General features: G+C 48.0%; 1 protein-coding gene across 7 annotated transcripts in view; it reads left to right on the top strand.

The window, feature by feature from the left end:
- The window catches only part of NAV2 (neuron navigator 2), a 423,973-nt gene that overhangs the window by 126,039 nt on the left and 271,295 nt on the right, over positions 1-26,639 (top strand). For all 7 annotated transcript variants that reach the window (XM_002699081.7, XM_059883049.1, XM_010820889.4 and 4 more), the window contains exons 2-3: positions 9,360-9,477; positions 19,866-19,918. In XM_002699081.7, the coding sequence (XP_002699127.1) occupies positions 9,360-9,477; positions 19,866-19,918 (171 nt within the window). The remainder of the gene's footprint in view (positions 1-9,359; positions 9,478-19,865; positions 19,919-26,639) is intronic.

Here is a 26,639-nt window from a genome sequence, read left to right as displayed (position 1 = left end):
AACCTCCGGAGTTGCTGTACACACCCACCTGTGACTGGTTGGTGTTCCCGCAAGACAATGCCACCATTGTGTGGCTGTGGGCCCTTCCCCCGCAGCCCTGGCTCACTTCAGGCTGGAGAAACTGGGCGAGTTTACTCCTGAACATTTCCCATCTGGATACAGCCCAGCGGTGGGAACCCCTGTTGTATTGGCCTTTTTATTTTTGTGATAGTGACACTGCTATGATGTTGGCTTTGTGCTTTGGTGACATGGGAAAGTGTCAGCCCCCGTCTTGGGTCCATTAGGCGTGAGTGACAAGTGGCCAGCTCTGTTCCCAGGGGCAGGAGCCAGGGACACTGAGGTGGCTGCTGTGCAATGAGCCTTGCGCTCTCTGCCTGCTTTTCCCACGCAGCTGTGATGCTCTCCCTTCTGTGGCCGGCGGTTCCCACGTGGGTCTCTGAGGAGCTGTGTGGCCTCTTTAGGAGCCAGAGTCTCTGCTTTCAAAGGCTGCATTCTTGTGTGTGAAATTGGGAAAGTCATTTCCCCTCTCAGCCTCTGTTTTCTCATCTGTAAAATGGGAGAAATGATACCTGCCTCACAATGAGTTGGGAACTAAAGGAGTCGATTGTTGGGCAAGTGCTCACAGTGCATGGCATCGTCCTCATGGTAATACTAACTGGCACCACCATGCTGTGTGCCCTTGCTATGCGCTGGGCATTATTAGATGTCCTCTTTGCAGTCTTACAAGAACCTGAATAGCGAGTTGATCCATTTTACAGATGAGAAAATGAAGGCCCAGACGTATAGTTTAAGGAACTTGCCCGTGATAACTTGCAGGAAGTGGTTGAGGCATGTCTGAAACATAAGCAGTCTGACTCTAAAAGGCGCTCTCCTTTTATCAGCTCACTGTAGAATTTGGCTGATGGTAGGTAGCATCTTGTACAAGAGCGAGATCTAGCATAGGCAGCTGCTCTGGCAGAGTTTGCTCAATGCACTGTGGCACGCTTGTGGCTCTGAGCACCTTATGTTGACTTGACATCATTCAGGGGTAAAGCAGAAAGAAAGGTGTTGTGGAGGTGGGGGAGGGGAGGGGTGGAAATTCAAATTAGTGGCAAGCTCTGCCCTCCTCTACTTACCTGCTCTGTGTTGACATGTGTGTATCCCTTTGGAACAAGAGTATACCTGTGGACTGGTGTCAGGGTGCATCTGGTTATGCAGGCAAGTAGGTTAGAGATCTCTTTAAGAAAATTGAAGCTATCAAGGGAACATCTCAGGCAAGGATGGGCACGATAAAAGACAGAAACAGTAAGGACCTAAGAGAAGCAAAAAGATGAAGAAGCAGTAGCAAGAATACACAGAAGAACTATACAAGAAAGGTCATGAAGAGCCAGATAACTCAAGAGCCAGATAGACATCCTGGAGTGAGAAGTAAGTGAGCCTTAGGGAGCATGCATCACGACGAACAAAGCTAGTGGAGGTGACAGAATTCCAGAGGAGCTATTGAAAATCCTTAAAAAAATGGTGCTGTTAAAGTGTTGCACTTAGTATGTCAGCAAATTTGGAAAACTCAGCAGTGGCCAGAGGTTACTCCTGTTAGAAGCAGAGAGAACCAGCAGTGGGCGCCTTTGTCAGCCTGCTGCTGTCTTCTGGGTCCAGACAGGGATACATACTCCTTGGTATAAACAAGTTCTGTGAATCCGGTTCCAAAATGTATATTGAGCGTGGGGACTGGCAGTACCATTCGGCACATGCTTGGGTTGGAGATACAGACCCTGGTCACATCTTGGTGCTCTGGGAGCCCAGCTTACTAGCAGTCTCACTGTCTAGAAACCAGCTAAGAGCCAAGAGGCCTCCCCTTCTGACCCTCAGAGCATCAGAGGGGTACCACGAAAGCTTGCACACTTAGATGTATTCTCCTCAGTGGAAAAGTCCCATTAAGGCCCTGGCTTGAATGGTACTTCTTTTACTCTACACCCAATTTTAAAGGACTCTGGGGTCTTAAAGACAGTCCAGTAACTCTGCAGCCTTAAGGGCATCCTGGAATGCATCAAAATGCTATTCATAGTGATATCCATGGGTCCTCAAGGAAAACATGGAGTTGGGTTAATTTAAAAAGCATGATTCATGATAATCTTAGGAAAGAGTCCCAGTGACATAGTTAAAAACGGTGGCTTTCAAAAGAGGAAGCTCTCAGCAATTTAGAATGACATATTCCCCTGAAACATACATTAATTTGAATATGAATGCATGCGTGCGTGCATGCTAAGTTGCTTCAGTCGTGTCCGACTCTTTGCAACCCCATGGACCATAGCCCATCAGGCTTCTCTCTCCATGGGATTCCCCAGTCAAGAATACTGGAGTGGGTAGCCATTCCCTTCTCCATTTGAACATGAGTAACCACTATTTATTCAGTGTTGGGCTCCAGACGCTGTGTTAACCACTGACATACATGCTCTCATTGTGTCTATGAGGCATACCTGCATATCACCACCACGTTAATGAGGGCCCCCCTGACTCACCATGGGCCACCGGGCTGGATGGCAAAGATATGGATGGAAGAGTCATTGCCCTCCAGGGTGAGTATGTAGTAAGAATCAAAGTCACCAAGCAAAACCGGATTCTTCCTTTGAGAAAACAGCAGCCCCAGTGTTTGGGCTCAGCCTCTGCTGTCCTCTATGGCCTTGAGCAAAAGATTGGCTGCTCTGGGCTCCCTGTCTTTTTCCAGTGTATAGGGCTGGGGCATCATTCGCCCGTTTGAATGTTTATTTCAAGGCAGTGATTTTAATCAAGGCAGGGTCTACCTTATGAGAGGATATCTTAGACTGTGATGGGGAGAGCGGGAACATGGGAAAAAGCCACCAGCTAATAACTTCAGGCCCCTCACTTCACACCAGGCGGTTGGAATGATCTGTGGACATGTGACCACACCTGTGGGGTAGGACCAGGCTTCTTGCTAGCTGCTAGGGATGCAGAAGTGACTGTGGTAACTAGCTTTGCCCTTAGTAACAAATGGTGTATTTTGATTTTCTTAAAACTGTGACTGATTGAATAATCACTCTTTGTGTATTCAGGTGCTGGGTGGACACTGTACGATTGTTGCCATGTCATTTTTGTGCTTCGGGACAATCAAAACTAAGCCATTTTAACCACACACTGCACAGTCATGGAAGCGATATGATGTTGAAGTCTACAGTGAGACCTTGAATGGAGTCCAGACAATAGGTTCTCTTTACAACTGATTGGCTGGAAACCACCTCAGATGCTATTAATAAATGACTAGTGTATCTTGAATCTCCACTCTGGCATTTCCTGCTGAGAGATTCATTTGCACCCTTTTCCTCCTGTAACTGCTGTGCTAATTCTATCTTCTGCCTTTTGGATCCATCAGGCAGCCCAACATGTTGGTCTGGACTTAAGAGTTGTTAGGGTAACGACTTTAAGTGCAGTTATTGTATAGAATTTGGGGAGGTTTCTTCCTTCCAGTGCTAGCCATCCCCCCTTCACTGGAGAGCTAATTGCAGTAGAAACTTGGCACCTTCCCCATTGGTTTAACAACAGTGCAATTTTTATCAGTTTTCTTGTTACAACTAATAATCGGGTTCTTTACCTCATTTGATCTGTCAAGACTTTCCTTCTTTGATTTCAGCCTGTTTGATATGAAATGAGGTGGAGCTGTAAGCAAACAAACGACACGCTGCTTGAAATCCTGTCAAGGCTCATAAAGTGAATCAAAACGAATTCGCTCTCAGCTGTCATTGTCTTCCTTCCCCTTTTTTCTTTTTGAGCTTTGACAGAACTCCTTTCCCTCACCAAGTGCTTCTGGAGCACTGACGAAGTCTCCCGCCAGAGCCTGTGGGGAGAGTGGTGAACTCAGTGAGACGAGTCAGAGTGGGAAAGACTCCTGCGGATACTAGTGGGAGACGATTCTAGAGCCTGTTCCTCTAGAATTTTTACTCTGGAATGATGTGATAATTTGGAGTTGGATGTGGTGATGATGGTTTTACTCTTTCCCAAAACTGTGTGGTTCTTTGCCTTGTGCATTTCTACTGAAAGGTCACCCATCAAGGATCGGTGGGCTCCAGGGAGCCCACCTGGAGCAGCAGCAGTTCTAAGTCTCTAGAACCCTGGGGAAGGAGAGGTTCTGGAGAAGTTGATTCTGGATGCCTGAGGCTCAGAGAGGATGCCCTGCGTGCTATCGCCCTTGCTTAAGATCTTTCAAACACACTCTGTTCCGTTTTCTGTTGAGTTTCTGAACCTGATGAAGTCCTTAATGACTAAGGATGTGGTGAGCTTATTTTTCAAAGGTACTTCTAGGAAGAATGGTAGTTATTGCATGGGCTACTGAAACAGTAATTGAGGGGGAGGGCCCTGAGCTGTGTCAGTGCTTAGCATGACCCATAAAAACTGTATTTCTTAAAATGAATCTAGGCATTTTCCTGTGACGAAAGTTGAGAGCTAGGGAGAGGAAACTCCAGATAAATTAATGATTCTTGTTTGGGTCCTGATTAGTGAGCTTGCACTATGGAGTGATTTATTTTCTCTATTCCTTCCTCTTTTCAATCAGTAAAGAGACTTGAGATCCTGGTTTGAGTATTTGCTGAGAGCTCATATTAAGTCACCAGTGTAATCAGTTTCTCAAGGATCTGCCTTTTTGCTCTCTGCTCAGCTCAACTCTACAACCACTTACCAAGCCCCTCCTGTGCCCCCTTCTTGAGAGGCACGTCTGGGCCCAGTGATGGGCAGGACACCATCTTTGCCCCCAATCTGCGAGTGGGGGTGAGGTGATGGTGCCAGCGTACAGGTTCCCTGCTTTGTATGCAGCTTGGGATGCAATTGGGAAATCAATAGTGAACTTCATGGAGGACCAGCATAGGAATGGAGTTCTGCCGCGTGGTCCCGGCGGAGGCCCTCAGGTGGGTGGGGTGGCAGGAGTTCAGAGGTGGGGGAAGTGTGAGGTCCAGTTTTCCTGGGGTAATAATAATTGTAATTATTCCTGAGCACTTGCTCAATGTAGGCACATTACACCATTCAGTCCCTATGACACAGACTGGCTACTTCTTTCTGTAAAGAACCGGACAGTAAATATTTGAGGATTTGTGGGCCAGAAGTCTGTATCACAATTATTCAGCTGTGCCATTGTGGTGTGTAAGCAGCTACAGATGGCAGATGGATGTGGCTGGGTTCCCACAGAGTTTTGTTTACAGAAGCAGGTGGCCCATTGCGTTTGGTCTCTCTACAGTTGGCCAGTCCCTGCCTTATTGTGTATTTGGTATGATCCCCATTTTATGGAGGATAAAACTGAGGTACAGAGAGGTGGACAGAAATTCACTTGCCAAGGGCCAGCTTGGCTTGGTCAGTGCCCAAGCCCACGCTCTTAACTTTCACACACACCACCTGCCCTGCAAGGTTGGACACCGGCTGGGGAAGAGTGGGTGGATGCGAAGACTGCCTTGAGCCAGTGTGAAAAGTCTACCTTTAGCTCAGTGGGGAGCCGTTGATGATTTTTGGAGCAGGTGACAGGATTAGAGGTTTGCTGTTGGAACATGCAGTGGTGTGTAGGTGGATTCACCACCTACAGGAGTTCACCTACAGGAGAAGAAGAGCTCTTGTTTTAAACAGCTTTGAGTAGAGACGGTCACTTCTCTAGCAGAGCCATTGCTGGCCACTGTAGAATTAAGTTCTCCCTGGTATACCAGATACCTGCGTGGCCTCCCCAGGACTCTACACTGTGTGTGTGTAGGTACCCCTGGACTTGCTGAGAGAAGCTTGCTTAACCTTGGTTTCCTGCTGATCTGTGCACACACATGGAGGGCTGGCTTTAGAGAGAGTATGTCTGTTTTAAAATACCCTTAATCACCTAAGAAGGGAATAAGCAGAGGTACCTGAGTTGCTTCCCACTCAGCGGGGTTCTTGCCTATGGCCTGTTCTCACCTCAGCTGGCGGTTGTAGGGCAGATGGCTTTAAGCTTTGGGATATTCTCTTGGTCTCTGGCAGCCCACTCCAGTATTCTTGCCTGGAGAATTCCAGGGACAGAGGAGCCTGGTGGGCTGCCGTCTGTTGGGTCGCACAGAGTCGGACACAACTGAAGCGACTTACCAGCAGCAGCTTGGTCCCTCAGACCCTCAGCTGGTAGGATCCCTCCAGGGCCTGAGACATCCCTGGGGGTATATCTCCTACTTAAGGATGGATGCCTCACTGTCCATACCAGCCTGGCCGGTTTCTGGCCTGCTTGTCTTTTCCATCTACCCTGGTTTGTGATTGCAGACAGAGTGCTCCAGACTCTTGAAATTGTACCTTGTGACGAAAGAGAAGGGGAGTGAGTCCTTGACTCATTTGTGTCCTGGAGGTTCAGGGTAGAGGCTGTGGCTGGTTTTGTTCTGGCCCATTTTATAATGCTGGGAGTCACCTTTCTCGTTATTCCTTTTATTTACTGGACACTTAGCATGTCTCTGGAGAAGGCAATGGCACCCCACTCCAGTACTCTTGCCTAGAAAACCCCATGGACGAAGGAGCCTGGTAGGCTGCAGTCCATGGGGTCGCGAAGAGTTGGACACGACTGAGCAACTTCACTTTCACTTTTCACTTTCATGCATTGGAGAAGGAAATGGCAACCCACTCCAGTGTTCTTGCCTGGAGAATCCCAGGGACAGGGGAGCCTGGTGGGCTGCCGTCTATGGGTCACACGGTGTCAGACACGACTGAAGTGACTTAGCAGCAGCAGCAGTAGCATGTCTCGGATTCTGTGTTCTTTATGTATATGGACTTGTTTCACCCTCATAATCACCTGATGATGTGTAGGTGTTATTATTTCCCTCGTGAGCACACCCAGGCCAAAGGTCACAGATGTACTAGGCAGCCTGGCAGCTAATGTTTAAAGCTGTCTGCTCATGCCTCCTCATGACCACCCACTGCCTCTGCTTCCCGAGCCCCACGTGGGTGAGGACAGGGGCTTCCAGGTGGCACTTCACTGAATTCTAAACAACTACCTTCTGAAGTAGGCCTGGCTGTACCCATTAGCTGGATAAACTGAGGCCCAGGAAAGTCAAGTGACTTGGCTAAGAAAAGTCACGTGACAGCAAGGGATCGATTTGGAGCTTTTATCTATATGTAAACAGTTATTTCAGCGTGAACATAACTGAATAGAGGAATGAGTCTCGTCAGTAGGAGGGTGTCACGGAGGGGCTGAGTGATTTGAATAATTTATACTCATATTCAGAGAAGTAGTGTTGAGCGCATCTAAAGGATTCTAGAGCCAGTCAGCCAGGGTTCAAATCCTGGGCTTTGCCCCTTCCCGGTGACCTTGGATTAGTTCCTTTACCTCCCTGCACTTCAGGTTTCTCTTCTGAAGCATAGACGCAGGAGTGGCATCTACCACACAGAATGAGGATGCAGTGAGTTAATATGTGTTAAGTATTTGTACTAGTGTGGGGCATGTATTAGGCTCCGTGTTAGTTGTTACTCAGCTCCTACTCTGTGTAAGCCACTATTTTTAAAAAATATATTGTATCAGTCCTCATAAGAACTGACAAGTACACAGTATCGATCCCATATTGCAGATAGGAAAACCTCGGCTCAGAGAGTTAAAGTGCTCAGCTAAGGTCACACACCCATTCCTCCACACCTGCCCATCGGGAAGTTCTAACGTGCCTCTTGCTATTGTAGGTCCTTGGGCTACATCATTGAACAAAACAACCCCAAACCCCAACCCTGGGGAGCCTCTAGAGTTGGGACTTGAACCCTGGTCTTTCTCTTTCCTTTTTAATGTTTTTCCCCTTCCCTCTCTCCCTCTTAACAATTTCATCCAGGGATCATTGACCTTTCAGACTGGCCATTGTAGTGATCAAGATGGCACTCCACTTCCTTAGATATTTCTCAGTGTTTGTGAAATTGAAAAATGATCTTGCTGTATTAAATTTTTGATCTGACAGCTTGGGAGTCTTGAGGGAAGAAAGTAATGGACAGGAGTTTTCTGTTCCCAGCACTTGATGAAGTAGAAAGGGCACGTCCGCCTTGTCCACCCTTGAGAAGAGGCCTTCACTGTCCCAGTTGGAGTAGTCAGAGGCGCCCCTCCCTGGAAGGGTCCTGCTTTGCAAGTCCAGGCACTGGCCCTTGAACCCACATTTTGGGAGTTTTGAAGGGCAGCACCCCACTGTATGAGACTCCTCTGATGAGCAGAGTGTTGGGAAGAGCAGGATGGAGGGGGCAGGGCTGGGGCAGGGGTAGGGCTTCCACTGCTCTGTGAGTCCCTCGAGATCTCAGAGCAGGCCGGCTGATGGAGGTGCAATGATGGGCTGCATCATTGCAGTGGAAACCTCCAATGGGTTAGTGCATGAACTGCAGCCGCTGACATGGCCCAGCTGAGAGAGGGGACACTTCTCTTAATGAGCAGCCATATGTTCATTTCCCTCCTGGGGGAAAAGAAGAAAAGGTTCTGATAAACACCTTGATGTTCCCCCAACAAATTCACAAGTCCTCATAGGAAACTTAGCACGCAGACCTGATGAGGAGCTTTTCAGTTTTGTTTTCAGCTTGTGTCACCGTGGGAGAAAGTTTTCAGGCGAGAGTCCTCCTGGTTTGTCGGCCTGTTGGAAGAAAACACTCTTTGTGCCCGTGGCTCTGTGACTGGGAGGGGCGGGTCTGTGTGTCCCGCAGAAGGGTCTGCTTTCCTGATCCCGTGGCCGCCCAGCCTCTGCCTTGCGGGTTGTGCTCACCAATGCTGTGTTTAAGTGTGTTGGAATTTGCTGGGGGATTTTTGTTGTTGTTGCCGTTCACAGAATCCCAACAGTGAACATGATGCCGGGCTTTTAAATTAAGCTGATTAGATCTGAGATGATTGTGAGGCCATTAATAACTCCACTCACACAAGAGTAATTGAAGGGTGCTGTGTTTTGGTACTTGGCTCCCTTACAAGGGACCCAGGCTCCTGAGAACTCCTTTCCCTGAAATGGCCCATGAAAAGATTGCCCGTTGGGTGGTAACCTCCCCATACGTTTTCTCAATAAAGAGAAAAAGATGCGAAGGGGCCGGGTCGGGCGGTGGGGTGGGGGAGACCGCGCCTGCATTTAGAGCCTCAGCCTCTCAGAGCCGTCTGGTGCCGACTGTTTAGTTCCGTGTCCCCTGTCCCATTCAGACCTCTGCGTGTTTTGAGGCTTTCTTTAGCTTTCTCCTGAGCCTTTGACGGCAGATCTCTCAATAGGTGAAAGCCCGGCTCTGGCCAGCTGAATGCCCCACGGGCACAATGCACTGCATGTTAATGGCGAGGGCTGGCCCCAGACAGCTCGCTGGCGGGACAGTGGCTCCTGTGCTGGCCCCGCAGCTGCTGGGAACGCTGAGATGGGATCTGACGGGGTTCCTAAAGTTGCCCGTGTGCTTTCTTGCAGATCTACACGGACTGGGCCAATCACTATCTAGCCAAATCAGGCCACAAGCGTCTCATTAAGGATCTCCAGCAAGATGTGACGGACGGTGTCCTCCTAGCCCAGATTATCCAGGTTGTAGGTAAGAGCAGATTTGACCTCAGGGGGGTGGGGTTGAGGGGGGTGGGTGGATGAGTTACCGTGGAGACCAGTCCAACAGGGGTCGAGTCTGGCAAGTGGGGATGGAACCCTGACATCATCTGAAAAGGCAGTGTTTGTGTCCCGCGTGTTGACGGTTTATTTGACTCTGTTTTGTGCCGGAGGAGGCTGGGCACCAGCTCATTTTTGCCTGATAAGATCACCTACAGAGCAATCTCATCTTGATTTCTCCAGGAAGAGACTGGCCATGGCTGGGGGGAAATGCTTGTGGTTTATAGAGGGGCTGTCTGTCCCCCTTCTTCCCTCCTATCATCCTTCTGGCTCTCTTATTGCCCCCTCGATGATGTGCTTTTTTGTGGATTATTCTGGAAATATTTCCAAAAAAAGAAAAGGCAACATGAGGCTGCTTCTTCCTTGTGAACTTTAATTGGGTCTCAGAAATCAAAGGCTCAGTCTCTGCAGAGGGCTGGTTCTGGTTTTAATACTGGGGGAAGGGAACTGGAGCAGCGGGATTTTTAATGCCTTGGCCGTGTGCTGCAGGAGAAGAGGAGTTATTCTGGGCAGGCACGTGGGTGGAGGCTGTGCACAGCTTTGCCTTGGTTCTTCAGGGAAGCACCCCAGTGGTCCTGCCTGAGAACTCAGAGCAGACCGTGGAGGCGGGAGGTCAATTAGATGGCATTAGGCTGATTGTTGTCGCTGGCAGCCTCGGCAGCCAACTCATGCCAAGGGAGAAGAAAGAAAAAAAAAAGAAGCCCCAGCCCCTCGGGCGTGTTGTTATGGAAAAGTTGCTTATCCTTCAAGTATGAGAGGCAGCCGTGTGTAGCTGTAGCTCTGCTCACGTCTGTGGAGATCGTACCTAAAAATACAGGCAAGTAGGCCTAAGGTGAAACTTTCAGAGTGCCGTTTAGAGAGAAAGATGCTTCCTCACTGTCCTAAGATTGAAGACCAACTTCCATTGGTCCTTCTTTTTCTTTCCTTTCTCTCTCCTTCCCTGTATTAGTTTGCTGTTGCTATATAACAGATTGCCACAAACTTAATGACGTAAAAGAACGTCTGTTCACTACCTCACAATTTCTGTGCATCAGAGGTACACACACGGCTTAGCTGGGTGACTCTGCAAGGCCAGAGTCAAGGTGCTGGCCAGGGTAAGTTTTCATCTGGAGTTGACTGGGTAGGAGGGTCAAGCTTGCTCAGATTGTTGAGGCCACTCCCATCTCCTAGAAGACCCTCTCAGTTCTTTGAGACATGGGTCTCTGAACATGGACTCTGCTACCTGTTTCCCCATCTTTAAAATGGACACATGGAATCCCCCTGTGGTCCAGTGGTTAGGACTCTGTGATTCCACTGCAGGGAGCAGGACTGCAATCCCTGATTGGGGAACTAAGATCCCGCATATTATGTGGTGCGGCCAAAGGGGAAAAAATGATTTTTAAAAAGCAATTAAAACAAGTGAAATAAAATAGGCACAGCCATGCCTGCTTTTGGGCTTCGCTGATAGCTCAGTTGGTAAAGAATCTGCTTGCCATTCAGGAGATCCCAGTTCGATTCCTGGGTTGGGAAGATCCCCTGGAGAAGGGAAAGGCTACCCACTCCCATATTCTGGCCTGGAGAATTCTGTGGACTGTATAGTCCATGAGGTCGCAAAGAGTCGGAAGTGACTGAGTGACTTTCACTTTCATACCTGCTTTGTCTGATCTTGTGGCAATCTTGTGAAGTGTAAAGTAGACATCAGACGTGAAACGTGCTTGGATACTGTGAAGTGTTTCTGGATAGGACTTGGTAGCCACTGCCTCGAAAGGTATGTGTAGAAAGATGAAGAGGCCTTGGAATCAATGTCAGGGTGTGTCATGATAGACCAGTTATGTGTGTCAGGGCCCAGAGTTGGTGAATGTGTATGGCGAACTTACTAAGCGTAGTGCTGTGGAAATATAAGCTATGGAGATGTAAGCTGCTGCTGCTGCTAAGTCACTTAAGTCGTGTCCAACTCTGTGCAACCCCATAGACGGCAGCCCACCAGGCTCCTCCGTCCCTGGGATTTTCCAAGCAAGATCACTGGAGTGGGTTGCCATTTCCTTCTCAAGGGGATCTTCCTGACCCAGGGATTGAACCCAGGCCTTCTCCATGGAAATGTAAGCTAGCACAGTTTTTATCATTGGTCAGGAGGATGCTTCCCTGAATCTATTCTGATGAGATGAATCCCCAAGACAATGACCTCTCTGAGCCTGAGCTACTAGACTGTGATTTCAAAGGCTCAAGTTAATACCACCAATTCCCAGAATTGGAGTCCTAGAGACTCCATCTTGTGCTGAACAGAAGTCCAGTGGTTACAGTTGCTCTTTGGCTGGAGACCTCCTCCTACTGATTCTTGAAAAGTCAGTTTCCCTCTGATCCCCTACCTAGCTCTCTCCCAGGCAGAGCTGGAGGGGACCCTCCTTTGTCATCCCACTGACTGCTGTATTGGGCCTGGCTCTCCATAGGTCTGGCTCTGAGTCATCTTCCTTCCTGGGTTCACAGCACTGAACATGGTGTCTGGTGTGCAGTGATGTTCACAAGAAGCTGAGCTGATTAGTTTAGGGATGAGAGTGTCGCTCACTGCAGCCATGGCTTCCCTAAGCCTGCGTTGGCTTGTTTCCCACAGGCGGCCTGGATGTTTCCCCTTCTCAGTGTGTAGTGTTCTCCTGAGTATTCCTCTCACCTCTTTGTCACCCTCCTCCTTTCCAGGATGGGCTGCAACTCTAAGGTTTGGAAGTGAGTGAGTGAGTGAAGTTGCTCAGTCGTGTCCGACTCTTTACGACCCCATGGACTGTAGCCTACCAGGCTCCTCCCGCCATGGGATTCTCCAGACAAGAGTTCTGGAGTGGATTGCCATTTCCTTCTCCAGGGGATCTTCCCGACCCAGGGATCGAACCCAGGTCTCCCGCATTCCAGGCAGATGCTTTAACCTCTGAGCTTTTAAAAGCCTCAACCTGATGTATGAATTGCTTCTAGGAAAAGTAGTCAGCAGACTCTATTAAATGCTTCCTAGGATGGGCAACTAACTACCTCCACAGCTAGTTCTAATGATGGAGAGTTAGAGTCTTTTAAAAGCTCTTCTTTCATTAAGTCAAAATCTGCCCCCTCCATGGTAGTATCTCCCTGCAAGTGCTGGTTCTACACTCCAGGGCTACAAAGAGCAATCTGATTTGAGACAACTAGAGCATCAGTATAACTGAGGGCCATTGTGGATTAGAGTTGGACTGTGAAGAAGGCTGAGCGCCGAAAAATTGATGCTTTTGAACTGTGGTGTTGGAGAAGACTCTTGAGAGTCCCTTGGACTGCAAGGAAATCCAACCAGTCCATTCTGAGGGAGATCAGCCCTGGGATTTCTTTGGAAGGAATGATGCTAAAGCTGAAACTCCAGTACTTTGGCCACCTCATGGGAAGAGATGACTCATTGGAAAAGACTTTGATGCTGGGAGGGATTGGGGGCAGGAGGAGAAGGGGATGACAGAGGATGAGACGGCTGGATGGCATCACTGACTCGATGGACATGAGTCTGAGTGAACTCCGGGAGTTGGTGATGGACAGGGAGGCCTGGTGTGCTGAGATTCATGGGGTCGCAAAGAGTCGGACACGACTGAGCGACTGATCTGATCTGATTGTGGATTATACCCATGGAATAAAATAGGAGTGTACAAATCTATATGCTGCTAGATAAATAAACAGATGATATATCAATGGAAGAGAAGAGAGGCCTCAACAGGAGAATGCTGGCTGATGAAAGGAGAAGGAGTTGCAGCTGTGATGGTAAACGTTCGTTAAGGCAAGAATCACCAGTGGGAGCTGAAATCCAAGGGAGAGCGTTTGATGGAGAGCAGCTGTGTGCGTGGTCTCAACGTGGCTCTTCACGGATGCTGTATTAGTTGCAAAGGGAAATATAGTTACCACATGGGAGAATCAGGTGTCATGACCAGATGACCAGACTACATCCCTGATGAGAAGCAGCTGGATGTCATGTGCTTCCTGATAGGATACCTCAGAAAGATTGCAACATCACTTCACGTTGTATTGTACTCAGGGGTTAGAAAGCCTGAAGCCCATCACAAGGACTCTCAGATAAACCCAAATTGTGGAACATTCTATTGGAAAAAAAAAAAAAAAACCGCCTGAATTGTTCCAAAATGTTAGTGCTGTGAAGGACAAAAAAATGTGGCTGAGAAATTGTTTAAGAAGAAAGGACACTAAAGAGACCTGACAGCTAAATGCACTGCATGATGCTGGACTGGATCCCATTCGGGGGAATAAAACGCAGTAAAGGACATTTTTGAGTCAATTGACTAAATTGGAATATTGGAATTAGAGCAATGTTAAATTTTCTGAAATTTAGAATCGTACCGCAAAAAAATATCGTTGTCCTTTGGAAGTACACACCAAGAATAAGGGATATGACCCTTGGAGGCTACACTAGGGCTTCCCAGGGTGTGTGTCAGTTGCTTCAGTCATGTGTGACTCTCTGTGACCCCGTGGACTGTAGCCCGCCAGGCTCCTCTGTCCATGGAATTCTCCAGGCAAGAAAACTGGAATGGGTAGTCATTCATTCCCTTCTCCAGGGGATCTTTCCAACCCCAGGGATCAAACTGGGGTCTTCTGCATTGCAGGCAGGTTCTTTACTGTCTGAGCCACCAGGGCTTCCCAGGTGGCTCAGTGATAAAGAATCTGCCTGCCAATGCAGGAGACACAAGGTTCACGTGTTTGGTCCCTGGGAAGATCTCCTGGAGTAGGAAATGGCAATCCAGTCCAGTTTTCTTGCCTGGAAAATTCCATGGACAGAGGAGCTTGGTGAGCTTCAGTCCACAGGGTTGTAAAGGAGTCAGACACAACTGAGCCTACACTAAAATGATTCAGGAAAAATAATGACTACCTATAGACAGAAGGAGGGTGTGAGAGAGGAAGAGAGAAAATGAGAATGGATGATGTTATAGGAAATTCTCTGTACTGTTCCTGTAACTTTTCTGAAGGTTTGAAGTTATTTTAAAATAATTGAAAAGAACTCACCTACATAAAGGTCCATCAAAACTTGCAGGCAGAGAGATTGTCCTTTTAAGTCACAGCCTCTTCTAGATCTAGGAGGGAGGAAGATTGTGCATAATGATAAAGGGCTCATGTGCTGTGAGGCCTGACCCATGATTAGGGAAAGGAGATGCTGGGTTAGCAAGGAGGGAATCAAGGAACGTTTCATCAAGGAATGTATCTATAAGCCAAGACCTCAAACTGGGAGTTAGCTGGGTGAAGTGGTCAGGGAGGGCTTTCCTGGTAGAGGGAATAGTGTGCAGAGATCCTGGAGGGTAGAGAGCCAGACACTCAACAAGGCAAGTAAGGCAAGGTACAGGGCTAACCCAGGAACAAAGCCAGTGGTTGAAGACTCGACTTTCAGGTTGGGGAATCTAACCTTTTCCTCAGCTAGTTCTGATGGTGGAGAGTTGGAATCCTTTGAAAACGAAGATGTTTTATGTGAAGGAAAACCTTCAATGCTCTTCACAGATGCTACTCCTAACTAAGTCTTCATCGAGCTCAGATAGGTCCTAGGCCCTAGCCTTCTATTTATCCATCCCCCTCTTCCCAGATAGTGGGATACCTTGGGGCCCACACTTTTGCATCATTGGCTTCTACCCGTTGGGCAGAAAATGAACCCTCTGCTGCTGCCTCTTGCTGCCCTTGCTCTGGTGACTGAGGGTTGAGTGTCTGTGTTCAGCCTCTTATTAGTATGATTATCTTCTTGAGTCCTGAGCTGCCCAAAGCCGGCAGTTGCCTGCCAGCCCATCAACGGTGCCATGTCCGTGAGTTATTAGAAAGGTTTACGAGGCCAGGATAAACAGCATGAATCAAGAGGGAGAGACAGGCCTCCCTCCCTCTGCTTACATTGCTGTCACTCAGGGAGGATGCCAGAAGGGGTTGGAGTGAGCAAAGGAGAGAAGGGGGGCGGGAGGAAGAGAGGACAGAAGAGAGAGAGGGAAACAGGATAAACAAAAGAGGCTTGGAGAGAAGGAGGAAGCCAAGACGGAGGGGAAGAGATTCCCATCAGAGGTGACGAGGGCTGATAGCAGCTCATTCTCGACCACCATTTGGGCTGCCTCTGAGCACAACCAGGAAGTTCACACAATCTGCGGGACTCTACTTTCTGTTTTTGACCTGCTACCATGGCATGACCTTGGGTAAGTCATACACCTTTCAGTGAGGGCAGGCGGTTTCTCTTTCTGGACATTGGCAGGATGGCCAACTGCCCTGAACATACATAGGTGCCAAGCATAGATGCTTGGGCTCCTGAAATGCTCTGAACTCTTCCCAGGAGGTCTTTTGAGAAGTGACGAGCTTGATTCCATACTTCTTAAAGTGCACTGTTGCTTTCCAATGACTAACTTGTCACCTTGCGTGCAGACAGGTCCGCATATTAGAGCTTGCTGGAATAAATACCACTGGCACTTCAGCATGCCAGTTTTAATGACTTTAATGAGGACTTTGGGGGACATGGCTTTGCTTCTTTGGTTTTCTACTTTGGGGCTGTAGCCAAAGACCCCCTATGCTGAGTTAGTAAATTCAGCTCTGAAGACCAAGCTCTTCTTCTTACCAGCACAATGAGAGCTTCTATTATTGCTTTAAGTGTTTATGACCACTGCAGAAATTCTTGATGGACTTCCCTGGTGGCTCAGCTGGTAAAGAATCTACCTGCAATGCAGAAGAGCTGGGTTCTATCCCTGGGTTGGGAAGATCCCTTGGGGAAGGGAAAGGCTATCTACTCCAGTATTCTGGCCTGGAGAATTACATGGACTGTATAGTCCATGGGGTTGCAAAGATTCGGACTTGACTGAGTGACTTTCACACTTTCACTTTCACAGAAATTCTTGAGAATTTAAAGGAGAAGTATTTATATTACATGAAATTGGTAACTAGGAGGTCTGGGCTTTTGCAATTTTTATTAAGTATTTATTTTGAGTTTGGGTTGAGTCATTTGACCTCTTCCCATGTCTTCTTTGCTGCTGCTAAGTTGCTTCAGTCATGTCTGACTCTGTGCAACCCCGTAGATAGCAGCCCACCAGGCTCCACCATCCCTGGGATTCTCCAGGCAAGAACAGTGCAGTGGGTTGCCATTTCCTTCTCCAATGCATGAAAGTGAAAAGTGAGAGTGAAGTTGCTCAGTCGTGTCCAACTCTTTGCAACACCATGGACTACAGCCCACCACGCTCCTCTGTCCTTGGGATTTTCTAGGCAAGAGTACTGGAGTGGGTCTTCTTTGCTGCTGCTGCTGCTAAGTCTCTTCAGTCGTGTCCGATTCTGTGCGACCCCATAGACGGCAGCCTACTAGGCTCCCCCATCCCTGGGATTCTCCAGGCAAGAATACTGGAGTGGGTTGCCATTGCCTTCTCCAGGGGATCTTCCCGACACAGGGATCAAACCCAGGTCTCCCACATTGCAGGCAGGCGCTTTAACCTCTGAGCCACCAGGGAAGCCCAAAATATTACTTTGAGCCCCTTTTTTGGTGGGGTTGGGGGTGCGGCAAGAATACTGGAGTGGGTTGCCATTCCCTTCTCCAGGAGACCTTCCTGACCCAGGGATTGAACCCGGGTCTCCCGCATTATAGGCAGATGCTTTACCATCTGAGCCACCAGGGAAGTCAAAGGTATATAAATGATCCTTAAAATGACTTCTCAGGATTACAGTTATCCATCCTTCACTTTAATGAGCATCAACGAGCTGGGTATTGATTGGAACCCAATGACTTATAACTTTGGCCATCACGAGTGTCCAACTGGAAGATACCTGGAGTGGCCTTGATTCTCAAAAGCCATATATTTATTCTTCCAGTGTTGTATATCAAAATCCAAGGTCAGAGTGCTAGCCTACCATAATTTCCAGTGTATGAAGGAGTGCCAGGTGTCAAGGAGCTTTCTTTTTTTTCCACCTTCAGGACATACATTTATATACACACAAGTGAAGGGGCAGCTGCCTCAGAATAGGCAGTAAAACTTCGATTCATTGAAATATTCAGAATACTCCTTAGTTCCTCTCAACAAATACATGTTGAGTGGCTACTATGCGCCAGGCACTGCATTAGGCTCTGGGCTTATAGCAGAAACCAAAGCAAAATGAAAGTCCTTGGTTCTGTGGAACTTACATGCTAGTGATGCCTTCTGGCTGACTGTATTTTCTGGTGAACTGAATAACAAATATCTGTGAGTCATCCCATTCATTGGGCATCTTTTATGTGCTTTTTAAAGGCTTTATGGCACCTCTTTGGGGAGGAGGGAAAACCAGGTGGAAGAAGCTTCCTAAAATGCCTATCCCAGTGTTCTTAAGAGCTAAGAAAACTCAAGTGGCTCCCGGAAGACCAAAGTCTTCCCAGATGGGTCATAGGCCTAAATATCTATTACTCTGGGCAAATTCTAAAGAAGGGGTAGATGAGGCTGAATATATACTAACCAGCCTGTCTCTGGCAACTAGGTTTTTAAATAATGTCCTGCCACTAGCTTGCTTTCTTATTTTTTACTCCTCTCTCAAGGTAGAAATGCTGGAGGAAAAAATAAACCCAATGGAGATAACAGTGAACTATATTTAAGTACAGGTGTTCTAAAACCTTAGTGTCGTGGGAAACTGTTTCTGTTATCCTTTTCAGATGCTTTTTTAAAATGTCTTTTCATGAAGTTTTAGATGTTACAGTCATTAAAATTGGATGTGATATATATAAATTTTGCAAGCACTTACTGAGCTGTAAGGATACAAGTGTGAAAAACGAAATCTACCTGTCTGCATAGCTGGGGGAGGCTAGAAAAGGAGTTACACATTAGGTGGCTAAAAGCAGCATAGAGGCAGTTTCCAGGGTGCTGGGAGAGCAGAGAGACCTAGGGGGCCTTATCCTGCTGGGGTGGTGACATGTAAGGGGATGTGGGATTGGGAAAGAATCTTAAAAAGTCTTCAGAGAACACAAATCTGTTGTCCTTTACTGTGAAGTCCTAGCTAGGTTTCTGGGTTAAACTCAGATGGAAAGATCAAAAAGGAAAATTTTATTTTATGTATTTTTACACAGATGATAAAGAGTATGTATACTTGGATTAATGATTGCTACCATACAAAGAGGGCTTCCCAGGTGGCTCAGAGGTAAAGAATCCAACTCTCAATGCAGGAGACCTGGGTTCAGTCCCTGGGTCAGGAAGATCCCCCGGAGAAGGAAATGGCAGCCCACTCCAATAATCTTGCCTGAGAAATCCCGTGGACAAAGAGGAGCCTGGTGGGCTACAGTCCATGGGGTCGCAAAGAGTCAGACACAACTGAGCAACTGAACGACAACAACCATGCACAGAACTCTCACCGTGCCAGGAACTGCACTAAGCGTTTTACTGGCATCATATAATCTTCTTTTCACAGCTCCTCCTGGAAAGTACGTAGTATTAGCTCAATTCTGCAGATGAGCCAACTCAATTTTATAGGTGAGGCAATGCAACAGAGAGGTTGTATTACATGGCTAAGATCACACAGCTCAGAAGCTGTAAAGTTGGGCTTCAAACTGGGGTATCTTTGCCTCCAAACCTCTATACATACTGCCTTTCTTGTAGCACTGCAGTTGCAAACCCAGGTGTCCTCGGCTGTATCTTACAAGGGTTCCTTTAGCCTGAGGAGGAAATTCACCATGGACAGCTGGGCCTTTCTTCCTTGTTTTTATTTGATTTCCAGCTCATGCAGTTCAGTCTCTTCTATCACTTCTCTAAGTAGGTCGGCGCTCTCTTGACTTCAATAGAATATGTTCCAGATTTAATCTGGACATACTAAATGGCATGGATGTGTCATTTTTAAAGTCTCACTCTCTTGTTTTTCCATTGGGAGTAGGATCCCAATGGGAATAAGATCCACTTTGGGAATAGGATCAGGACAGGCAAAAGCAACCTTAATATTTCTGGCTAAACATGGAGTGAGAGGCTACCATCTGTGCCTTTTGTCCCCAGGAGCTGCAGTGTGGCTACATGGATCTCACTCTGAAGCACCCCATCTTCTGTGGGGAAGTTGCAGTTGCCTTTTCAGAGCCTAGAGCACAGTCATAGCTCAGTCCATTTCCCAGCGTGCAAACATTTCCACCCTGCCCCATCACTCCAAGACTGTCGCCAGTGCAGTTGTCTCTGCCTTAGATGACGGCGACCTTGCCCCAGCTGTCCCTGGAGGACAGCAGCTCGATGAGTTAAGTCCTGAAGCTTGCTAGAAGCGTCTCAGTATTTCACATGCCTGTGCTGGTTGGACAAATCCCAGAATGGGCCTTAGGATTTGCCTGGCCTCAAGGGTCCTGAACATCCCTGCTTGCAGTGTCTGTGATAATTAATTTGTTTTTCTGACCCGTGTTTCTTTTTTCAGCAAATGAGAAGATCGAAGACATCAATGGCTGTCCGAAGAACAGATCGCAAATGGTAAGTGATACACGGGCAGTGAGTGTCTGTGTTAGGTTAGTAAGCCCCGCCTCTAAATGATACTGGCTGTCTTGAAAACATTCACACCACGAGCTTTACTCTGGGGGATTATATTAATAAACTAACAGCCATTTCCAAATAACCATGGTTTGCCTCTCTGACATTTGTTGGCGTTTACTGAAAAATAACTGTGATTTTTACGTAGGTCGTGAGACAGGGAAAATGAAATACGGTCCTTGTTCTTAGAAACAAGTTATACAGAACTGGTGCAAACATATCCTTGTTTAGAACTTGGGCCGCTAGGACTCTCTGCTTTTTCCTCAAGGACCTACAACCTTTTCTGTTTGTGTGTGGTGCTGGGGCACAGAGTGATGGGATCATATGACCCAGAAACTGGGGCATGTGTTCTGGTTGCCTTTAGAGGTTAGAATGATGTGAAATCAGAACTGTGACAGGCAGTGTGAAATGTTTGATCACATCCAGACCACGCGCAACGTGACCGTGACAAGTGACATTCCCTCTGGTGTGATATGCTTAAGCTCTGATATTATAGCTTTAAAAAATCTTTTGAAATCTATTTTATTCTTGTTTCATGTTCTACACATAAATCTTTGACTTAAAATTCATGATCACTGTTGAGTTCAGAGACCATTGAATGGTGATACTCCGAGTACTCAGTTTTCCCCTTTGCAGTGCTTTTCAAATGTATTTCCACAAAAAATGTATTCACAGAAGTCTTTTAAGATGACACTGTGATACTTGTTTAAAATATGAAGGTGGCAACTGAAGGACAGGTTTGTTTTTTTTTTTTCTGGATGTTAATTTTGCTTCCAAAAATCTTAAAAAAAAAAAAAAAAAAAAACAGACGTAATTTGTTTTTCTCACCTCACCCTGCTCCTGTTGAGTAGGCACGATTGGATAGTTTCATTCCAGAATACACTGAAGTGATTGGCATTCCTTGGGTTAGCTGTTTAATTTTCTGAATTGTTATCCCAATGAGTGGACTGATAGCTTTTCAGTCAACTTTTTTTTTTTCACACACACAGTTCCTTGTTATAAAGAGAAGTGAATGTCTCTGGTAGGGGTGGGAAGAAGGGCTGTCATTTTTCATGTTAAATTCTAAAACAAGTTTCTCTTTTTCTGTTGTTCCACTGGAGACTGTGTTTCTTCTTGTTTGGCCCAGAGAGCAGCCAGTCCTCACGTAGGAAAGTCCCCGTGCAGACATCTCATGGCTGTTTTGACTTGTGGGAAAGCTTGGCTGCTATTTTTGCTAGAGCTACTGCAGCTGTCTGGTGTATTAATAATTGAGAAAATTTGGAAGATAGAAGACTTAATTTTAGTGCAGGCATTTTACATATGCCGTCAGAGCATCCCATGAAAGAGATGCAGTATTTCCCTCTGGGGTTGAAATGGATGCCTTTGTTCCAGTCCACGGTAATGCAGATGTGGACCTGGCCGGTGAACCTCGTGAACCTTTTCTTGTGTTCGGTCCATCTGTATTTTCTGTACCTTCTATCTGAGATGTTTGTTGTTAAAGTCTACTTTCAAGCTTCAGAGGTCATACCCGTCACCTTGGATTCTTCTGTGCCAACTTAGTAAATATGTATCCGTGCCACATTGCACCAACAGTTTTGTGGTTTCTCTATAACTCTTTCAGCTGTGGAAGTCTTGGGTTTTTGTTTTGTTTTTTTTCATGGACTGTGTGTTTTTTTTTTAAGAACACTGGAATATGAAATTCTAAAATTGTCTATGATAATTAGCTCCAGCTTAGAGGTGGGGCGGCAGACCAGGTCTGGTGGTCAAAGTGGCAGAGGGTAGTTCAGCAGACAGGATGCGAGTCCAGGGAAATGTCAGAACCTGTGCCGCAGCCCCTCCATCCCGTGGGAAGTGAGGAAGATGAGGATAAGGGCTCCAGGGGCCCTGTCCTTTCACCTACATCACAATGACAGATCCCGCAGGCAGCACTCGCCTCGGGCACATGCTCCGTGCAGCTTACACATAAGCACGGGCGTCGTTCCGGCCGGTAGGACGCTCTGTGTACACCCGTGTGGGCACGTGCATCCTACCCGTGGGAAGCACCACTGGGGAATATAGCATAGTGGACGGGCCACCATTTCTAGATTCCTAGAAGGTCAGACTCCCAGTAAGGCTTCCCAGTTAGGGCGGTCAGTGATAAAGATTTGTTGTTTGCTAAATGTTGCCTATTTGGAGGAGACCAGAAGGCAATGCGTATGGAGAGCCTCATGTTGACCAAAGGAAGATGACACGGAGGGGAGATTTGGGGAGCGTACCTGCTGGGAAGGTAGCTGTGATTGTGTAGAGCTAATGTTCTTCCGCCCTAAGAGAACAGAGCATCTTCAGGGGCCTTAAATAATGGAGCCAGAATCAGGTTTGCTTCAGAGCAGGGGAAATGGGTGCTATTTCAGCTTTCAAGGGGCAAATCATTTCATTAATCAGTGGGCCTGCATGAGAGCTTCGATTTTGCAGGTGGGGCACCCCCTCCTCTTCTCCTATTCCTTTCCTCCTGACCCACCAGGCTACCTGGAGCTCCACTCTCGAATTCCTGCCCTCCAGGCTCAGCTTCAGGTTCTGCTCTCTCCCCAGAGAATGTGGAAGTGAAAGCGTGTAACTGTGGCCTATGGACTAGAGAATGCCCTGGGGCCTTGGTGCAGAATCACGGTGGGCATGGCCCTGAGTGCTTTTAGCCCGTCAATCAGCAGAGGCTCACAAAGTGCCCACCGATGCCAGGCGCTGAGCAAGGCCTCGTGAGTACCCAGGTGAAGGAGATGGGATCCCTGTCCTCAGGGAGCTCAGTGATGAGTGGGCAGGAGACCGGAGAACCATCTGAACACTGGAATAGTGCTGTTCCCATAGACATCTATGCGTGGTACATGGTGGACTGTTCCACTCCAGGACAAGGGGAGCTTTAGGAATAACTGGGTGAGTCTTGAAAGGTGAGAGGGTTCCCCATGGGGGATAAGGAGTGGAAGAGGATTCCTATTTCTGGACATGCTGTTCACCTGAGGATGTCGTGGGCCCTGCACAGGCAGTTTTTTAGCCTTTGCTCAGGGGTGCTACCACGTGCCATCAGCTGTGTCTGGTGAGACTCTTCTGGGCTTTTACCGAGGTCAGCCCTTTGTCCTGTTGTGTCTGAGGTGACGGATAGAGCATGGAAGAGCCCAAACTAAGACAAACCCATAGACATGGCGGTCTTTTCAGGCCTGGACCAAATCTTCTGTAGTCATCATCACTCCCCAGGTGGCAGCATTTCAGGGAATAGCTCCATTGGACCCTGGAGTGAAGTTTTCTAAAGGAAAATATCCATGGTAATCAACCCCTGTGGATGGCAGGTGGGGAATGGTGGTTAATATCAGCACTCACATGCATCGATTCACTGCTTTAAGACCTTTCACATAGGAAAGCATATCACTTCCCATTTCTTTGAAGAGACCCTGGTGCTGGGAGCAGAGGGCTGTCCTCAGGGACAGGCAGAGCCAGGGCCATGGGCATCTCCTGCCGCCCTGTCGTAGCCCTCCTAAAACAGGACTGCGTCTGCAAGCGAGATGCAGGGAGCATGACGGCGGCTTCCCTTTCCGAGCGAGCCCAACCTCAGCTTGCGTTGAAGGAGTCCTTTGCTCTCTTTCAGTCTGACCTAGATGCTTTAGGGGCCAAATCCTCGGAGATGGAGCTGTAGAAACAACACTGCCCACCCCACCCCTCAATCCATCCATTTGGCCCTTAAATAGGTTTGTGTCTGTGTGTCAGAGCTGGTTGAAATGTTTTGTCTGTTTAGCATTGCCATGGCAACCCTTGGGGCATCTTTTTGGCTTTCAAGTGGTGTGCTGAGCGGAGTTCTGTGTGTGTTTGGAAGGAGAAACATTGCTTGGAGCGCAGCCAGCGGGCGCTGGGTCTGCCAGTGCCTCGCGCCTTGAACCCACTGTACTCCAAGACTCTGGCTCACTTTGGAGCCCAGGAGAGGACGCCGCAGGGGGTGGCTTTCTGTTTTCATCATTATTATTTTAAGTAGTTTGGCTTTGTGTTGTTGATTCAGAGAGGTGCAAAGTTAGCAAAGCTGCGGGTCCTTTCAGACCCTTTCAGCGGAAAGTCCCGGCCTGTTTTCCCCTCTGGCTCTGGCCTGGGGTCATCTGAGGCCTCCTAGTCCTGCCTTGCCTGCTAACCTCCTCCTGGGCTCTCTGGGAGTCCTGCCTTCTTCCCTCAGCCCTTCTAGACCTAGGGCCTGCCTGGGCTTGGGAACCAGACAGGCCACTTTCTGATTCCTTCTCTGCTGTCTGTGGCCTTGAGCTAATTATTTAATCTCTTGAAGCCTCTATTTCCTGTTCTATAAAGTGGGCTTGATAATACAAACCTCATAAAGTTTTTGTGAGGACCAATGAGGCTGTGGAAGTGATGATAATAGATGGGAGTAATAATAGTGAAAATAAACTCTAAGGCCCATCAGTGTTTGCAGTGTGCCGGGTGCCTCAGTGCTTCACAAATACCCTCCCAGCAGCTCTCTGGGGTAGATGACCTCATTGCCCCCATTCTCCTTAGCACGTGGTCAGCACTCAGTCAAGGGTGTTTCTCCAGTCATGATGATATTGGTAGTCAGGAACTAGGGGACAGAAAACCTTCAGAAATCTGAGAAGATCTGCTGGCGTTCTTGACTCACTCACGCCCTGGGATTTTGCATACGGTGTGAGCCACTCAAGGGTCACAAAGGCCTCTGGGGCTCCACAGACCCCACGTTTGATGCCCCTGCTGCTTAGGGCACAGGTCTGCTCCTCACCCTGTCCTTTCAGGGGGCCCCTGTGGACAAAAGTCAGCACCTAAGTTCCCAAAACAAGAGGAATTTGCCCCTAACTCACTCCAGTTTTCTTGACTGGAGAATTCCATGGACAGAGGAGCCTGGGGGACTGCAGTCTATGGGGTTGCGTAGAGTCAGACACGATTGAGCAACTAATTTATTTACAGAAGGATAGCACACTGGCTTTCAAACTTCTGTTCCATGAGCAGAACCCCTCCCCCCAAAATAAAATGATATGTGGCACCCCACATGTAAAAGTAATAAAAACTGAATGACCGCTTTACATGGGATTAGGCAGCAAAGGGGAGGACCATTATAGATCTCCCTTTGACCAGCCTTTTCCCTCCCCTTCCCCACTCTCACATTTGCCCCTGAAGCCCTCTTTCAGAAGACCAGCTCCTGAAAATACACAGTGCAATGAAGCCTAGGGCCCCCTACCCAGACATCAGGTTCCAGCTGTAGTCAGGTCTAGCCCATCCTCTGGAGAAGGCAATGGCAACCCACTCCAGTGCTCTTGCCTGGAAAATCCCATGAATGGAGGAGCCTGGTAGGCTGCAGTCCATGGGGCCTCGAAGAGTCGGATACGACTGAGCGACTTCACTTTCATGCATTGGAGAAGGAAATGGCAACCCCCTCCAGTGTTCTTGCCTGGAGAATCCCAGGGACAGTGGGGGGTCCTCGTGGGCTGCAGTCTCTGGGGTCGCACAGAGCCGGACATGACTGAGTGACTTCACTGTCATGCATTGGAGAAGGAAATGGCAACCCACTCCAGTGTTCTTGCCTGGAGAATCCCAGAGATGGCAGAGCCTGGTGGGCTGCCGTCTATGGGGTGGCACAGAGTCGGACACAACTGAAGTGACAGCTGCAGCAGCAGCAGCAGCAGCCCATCCTCTGGTCCTCCTGAATCTCCTCTAGAAAAAGAAACCATTAACTAGGCCATGTTCACCTCTGACTTGTGGAGGTTACAAGGCATCCAGACCAAAAGCATGTATCCTGGAGGCCAGCTGTTCCTGGCGTAGGACATGGTCCTCAGGCTCCCAGGGGACAAATCTCTCTAACAGGGTGGTTTTAAGGGGACCTGCCTCTCTAACAGAGTGGTTTTAAGGGGACCCATCTCTAACAGGGTGGTTTTAAGGGGACATGACTCTCTAACAGGGTGGTTTTAAGGGGACCTGCCTCTCTAACAGAGGGGTTTTAAGGGGACACATCTCTCTAACAGGGTGGTTTTAAGGGGACCCATCTCTCTAACAGGGTGGTTTTAAGGGGACCTGCCTCTCTAACAGGGTGGTTTTAAGGGGACCCATCTCTCTAACAGGGTGGTTTTTAGGGGACCCATCTCTTTAACAGGGTGGTTTTAAGGGGACACGTCTCTCTAACAGGTGGTTTTTAGGGGACCCGTCTCTCTAACAGGGTGGTTTTAAGATGTGCGTGAGATGGTCTGTATGATGTGCCCACACTCTGCTGGGCACAGAGGAAGCATGCAGCCAGTGTTAGCTCTTAATAGGGTGATGGTTTGTCAAGATACCTCAGTACTTTTGCCTGGAGAATTCCATGGACAGAGGAACCTGGTGGGCTATGGTCCATGGGGTTGCAAAGAGTCGGACATGAGGAAGCATCTGAGCATCAGTATTTTTCAAGAAATAGATGTTTTAAGAATGGCCAGCTTTGGGTGAAGCGTTGGTTAAACAGCATGGCCCTGGGCCATCCACTTGGCCTCTCAGCACTGCTCTTCCTCCCCCAGGAAATGTGGGGAATAATAACTGCTTTATGATTAGAGGCAATTATTGTTTATATTTTGCACATGGAGATCGAACTTTAAAAGGTTATTTTTTTGCCTCAGATCACTCACCTAGGAGGCAGAGTAGGAGTTTGAACCCAAGACTGTCTGTTTTGAGAGCCTGTGATGGTCGTTTCTGT

The sequence above is a fragment of the Bos taurus genome, chromosome 29 (genome assembly GCF_002263795.3).
Source record: "Bos taurus isolate L1 Dominette 01449 registration number 42190680 breed Hereford chromosome 29, ARS-UCD2.0, whole genome shotgun sequence".
NCBI lineage: Eukaryota > Metazoa > Chordata > Mammalia > Artiodactyla > Bovidae > Bos > Bos taurus.
The sequence above is the reverse complement of the archived record's forward strand: the minus strand, read 5'-3'. Positions and strand labels throughout refer to the sequence as shown.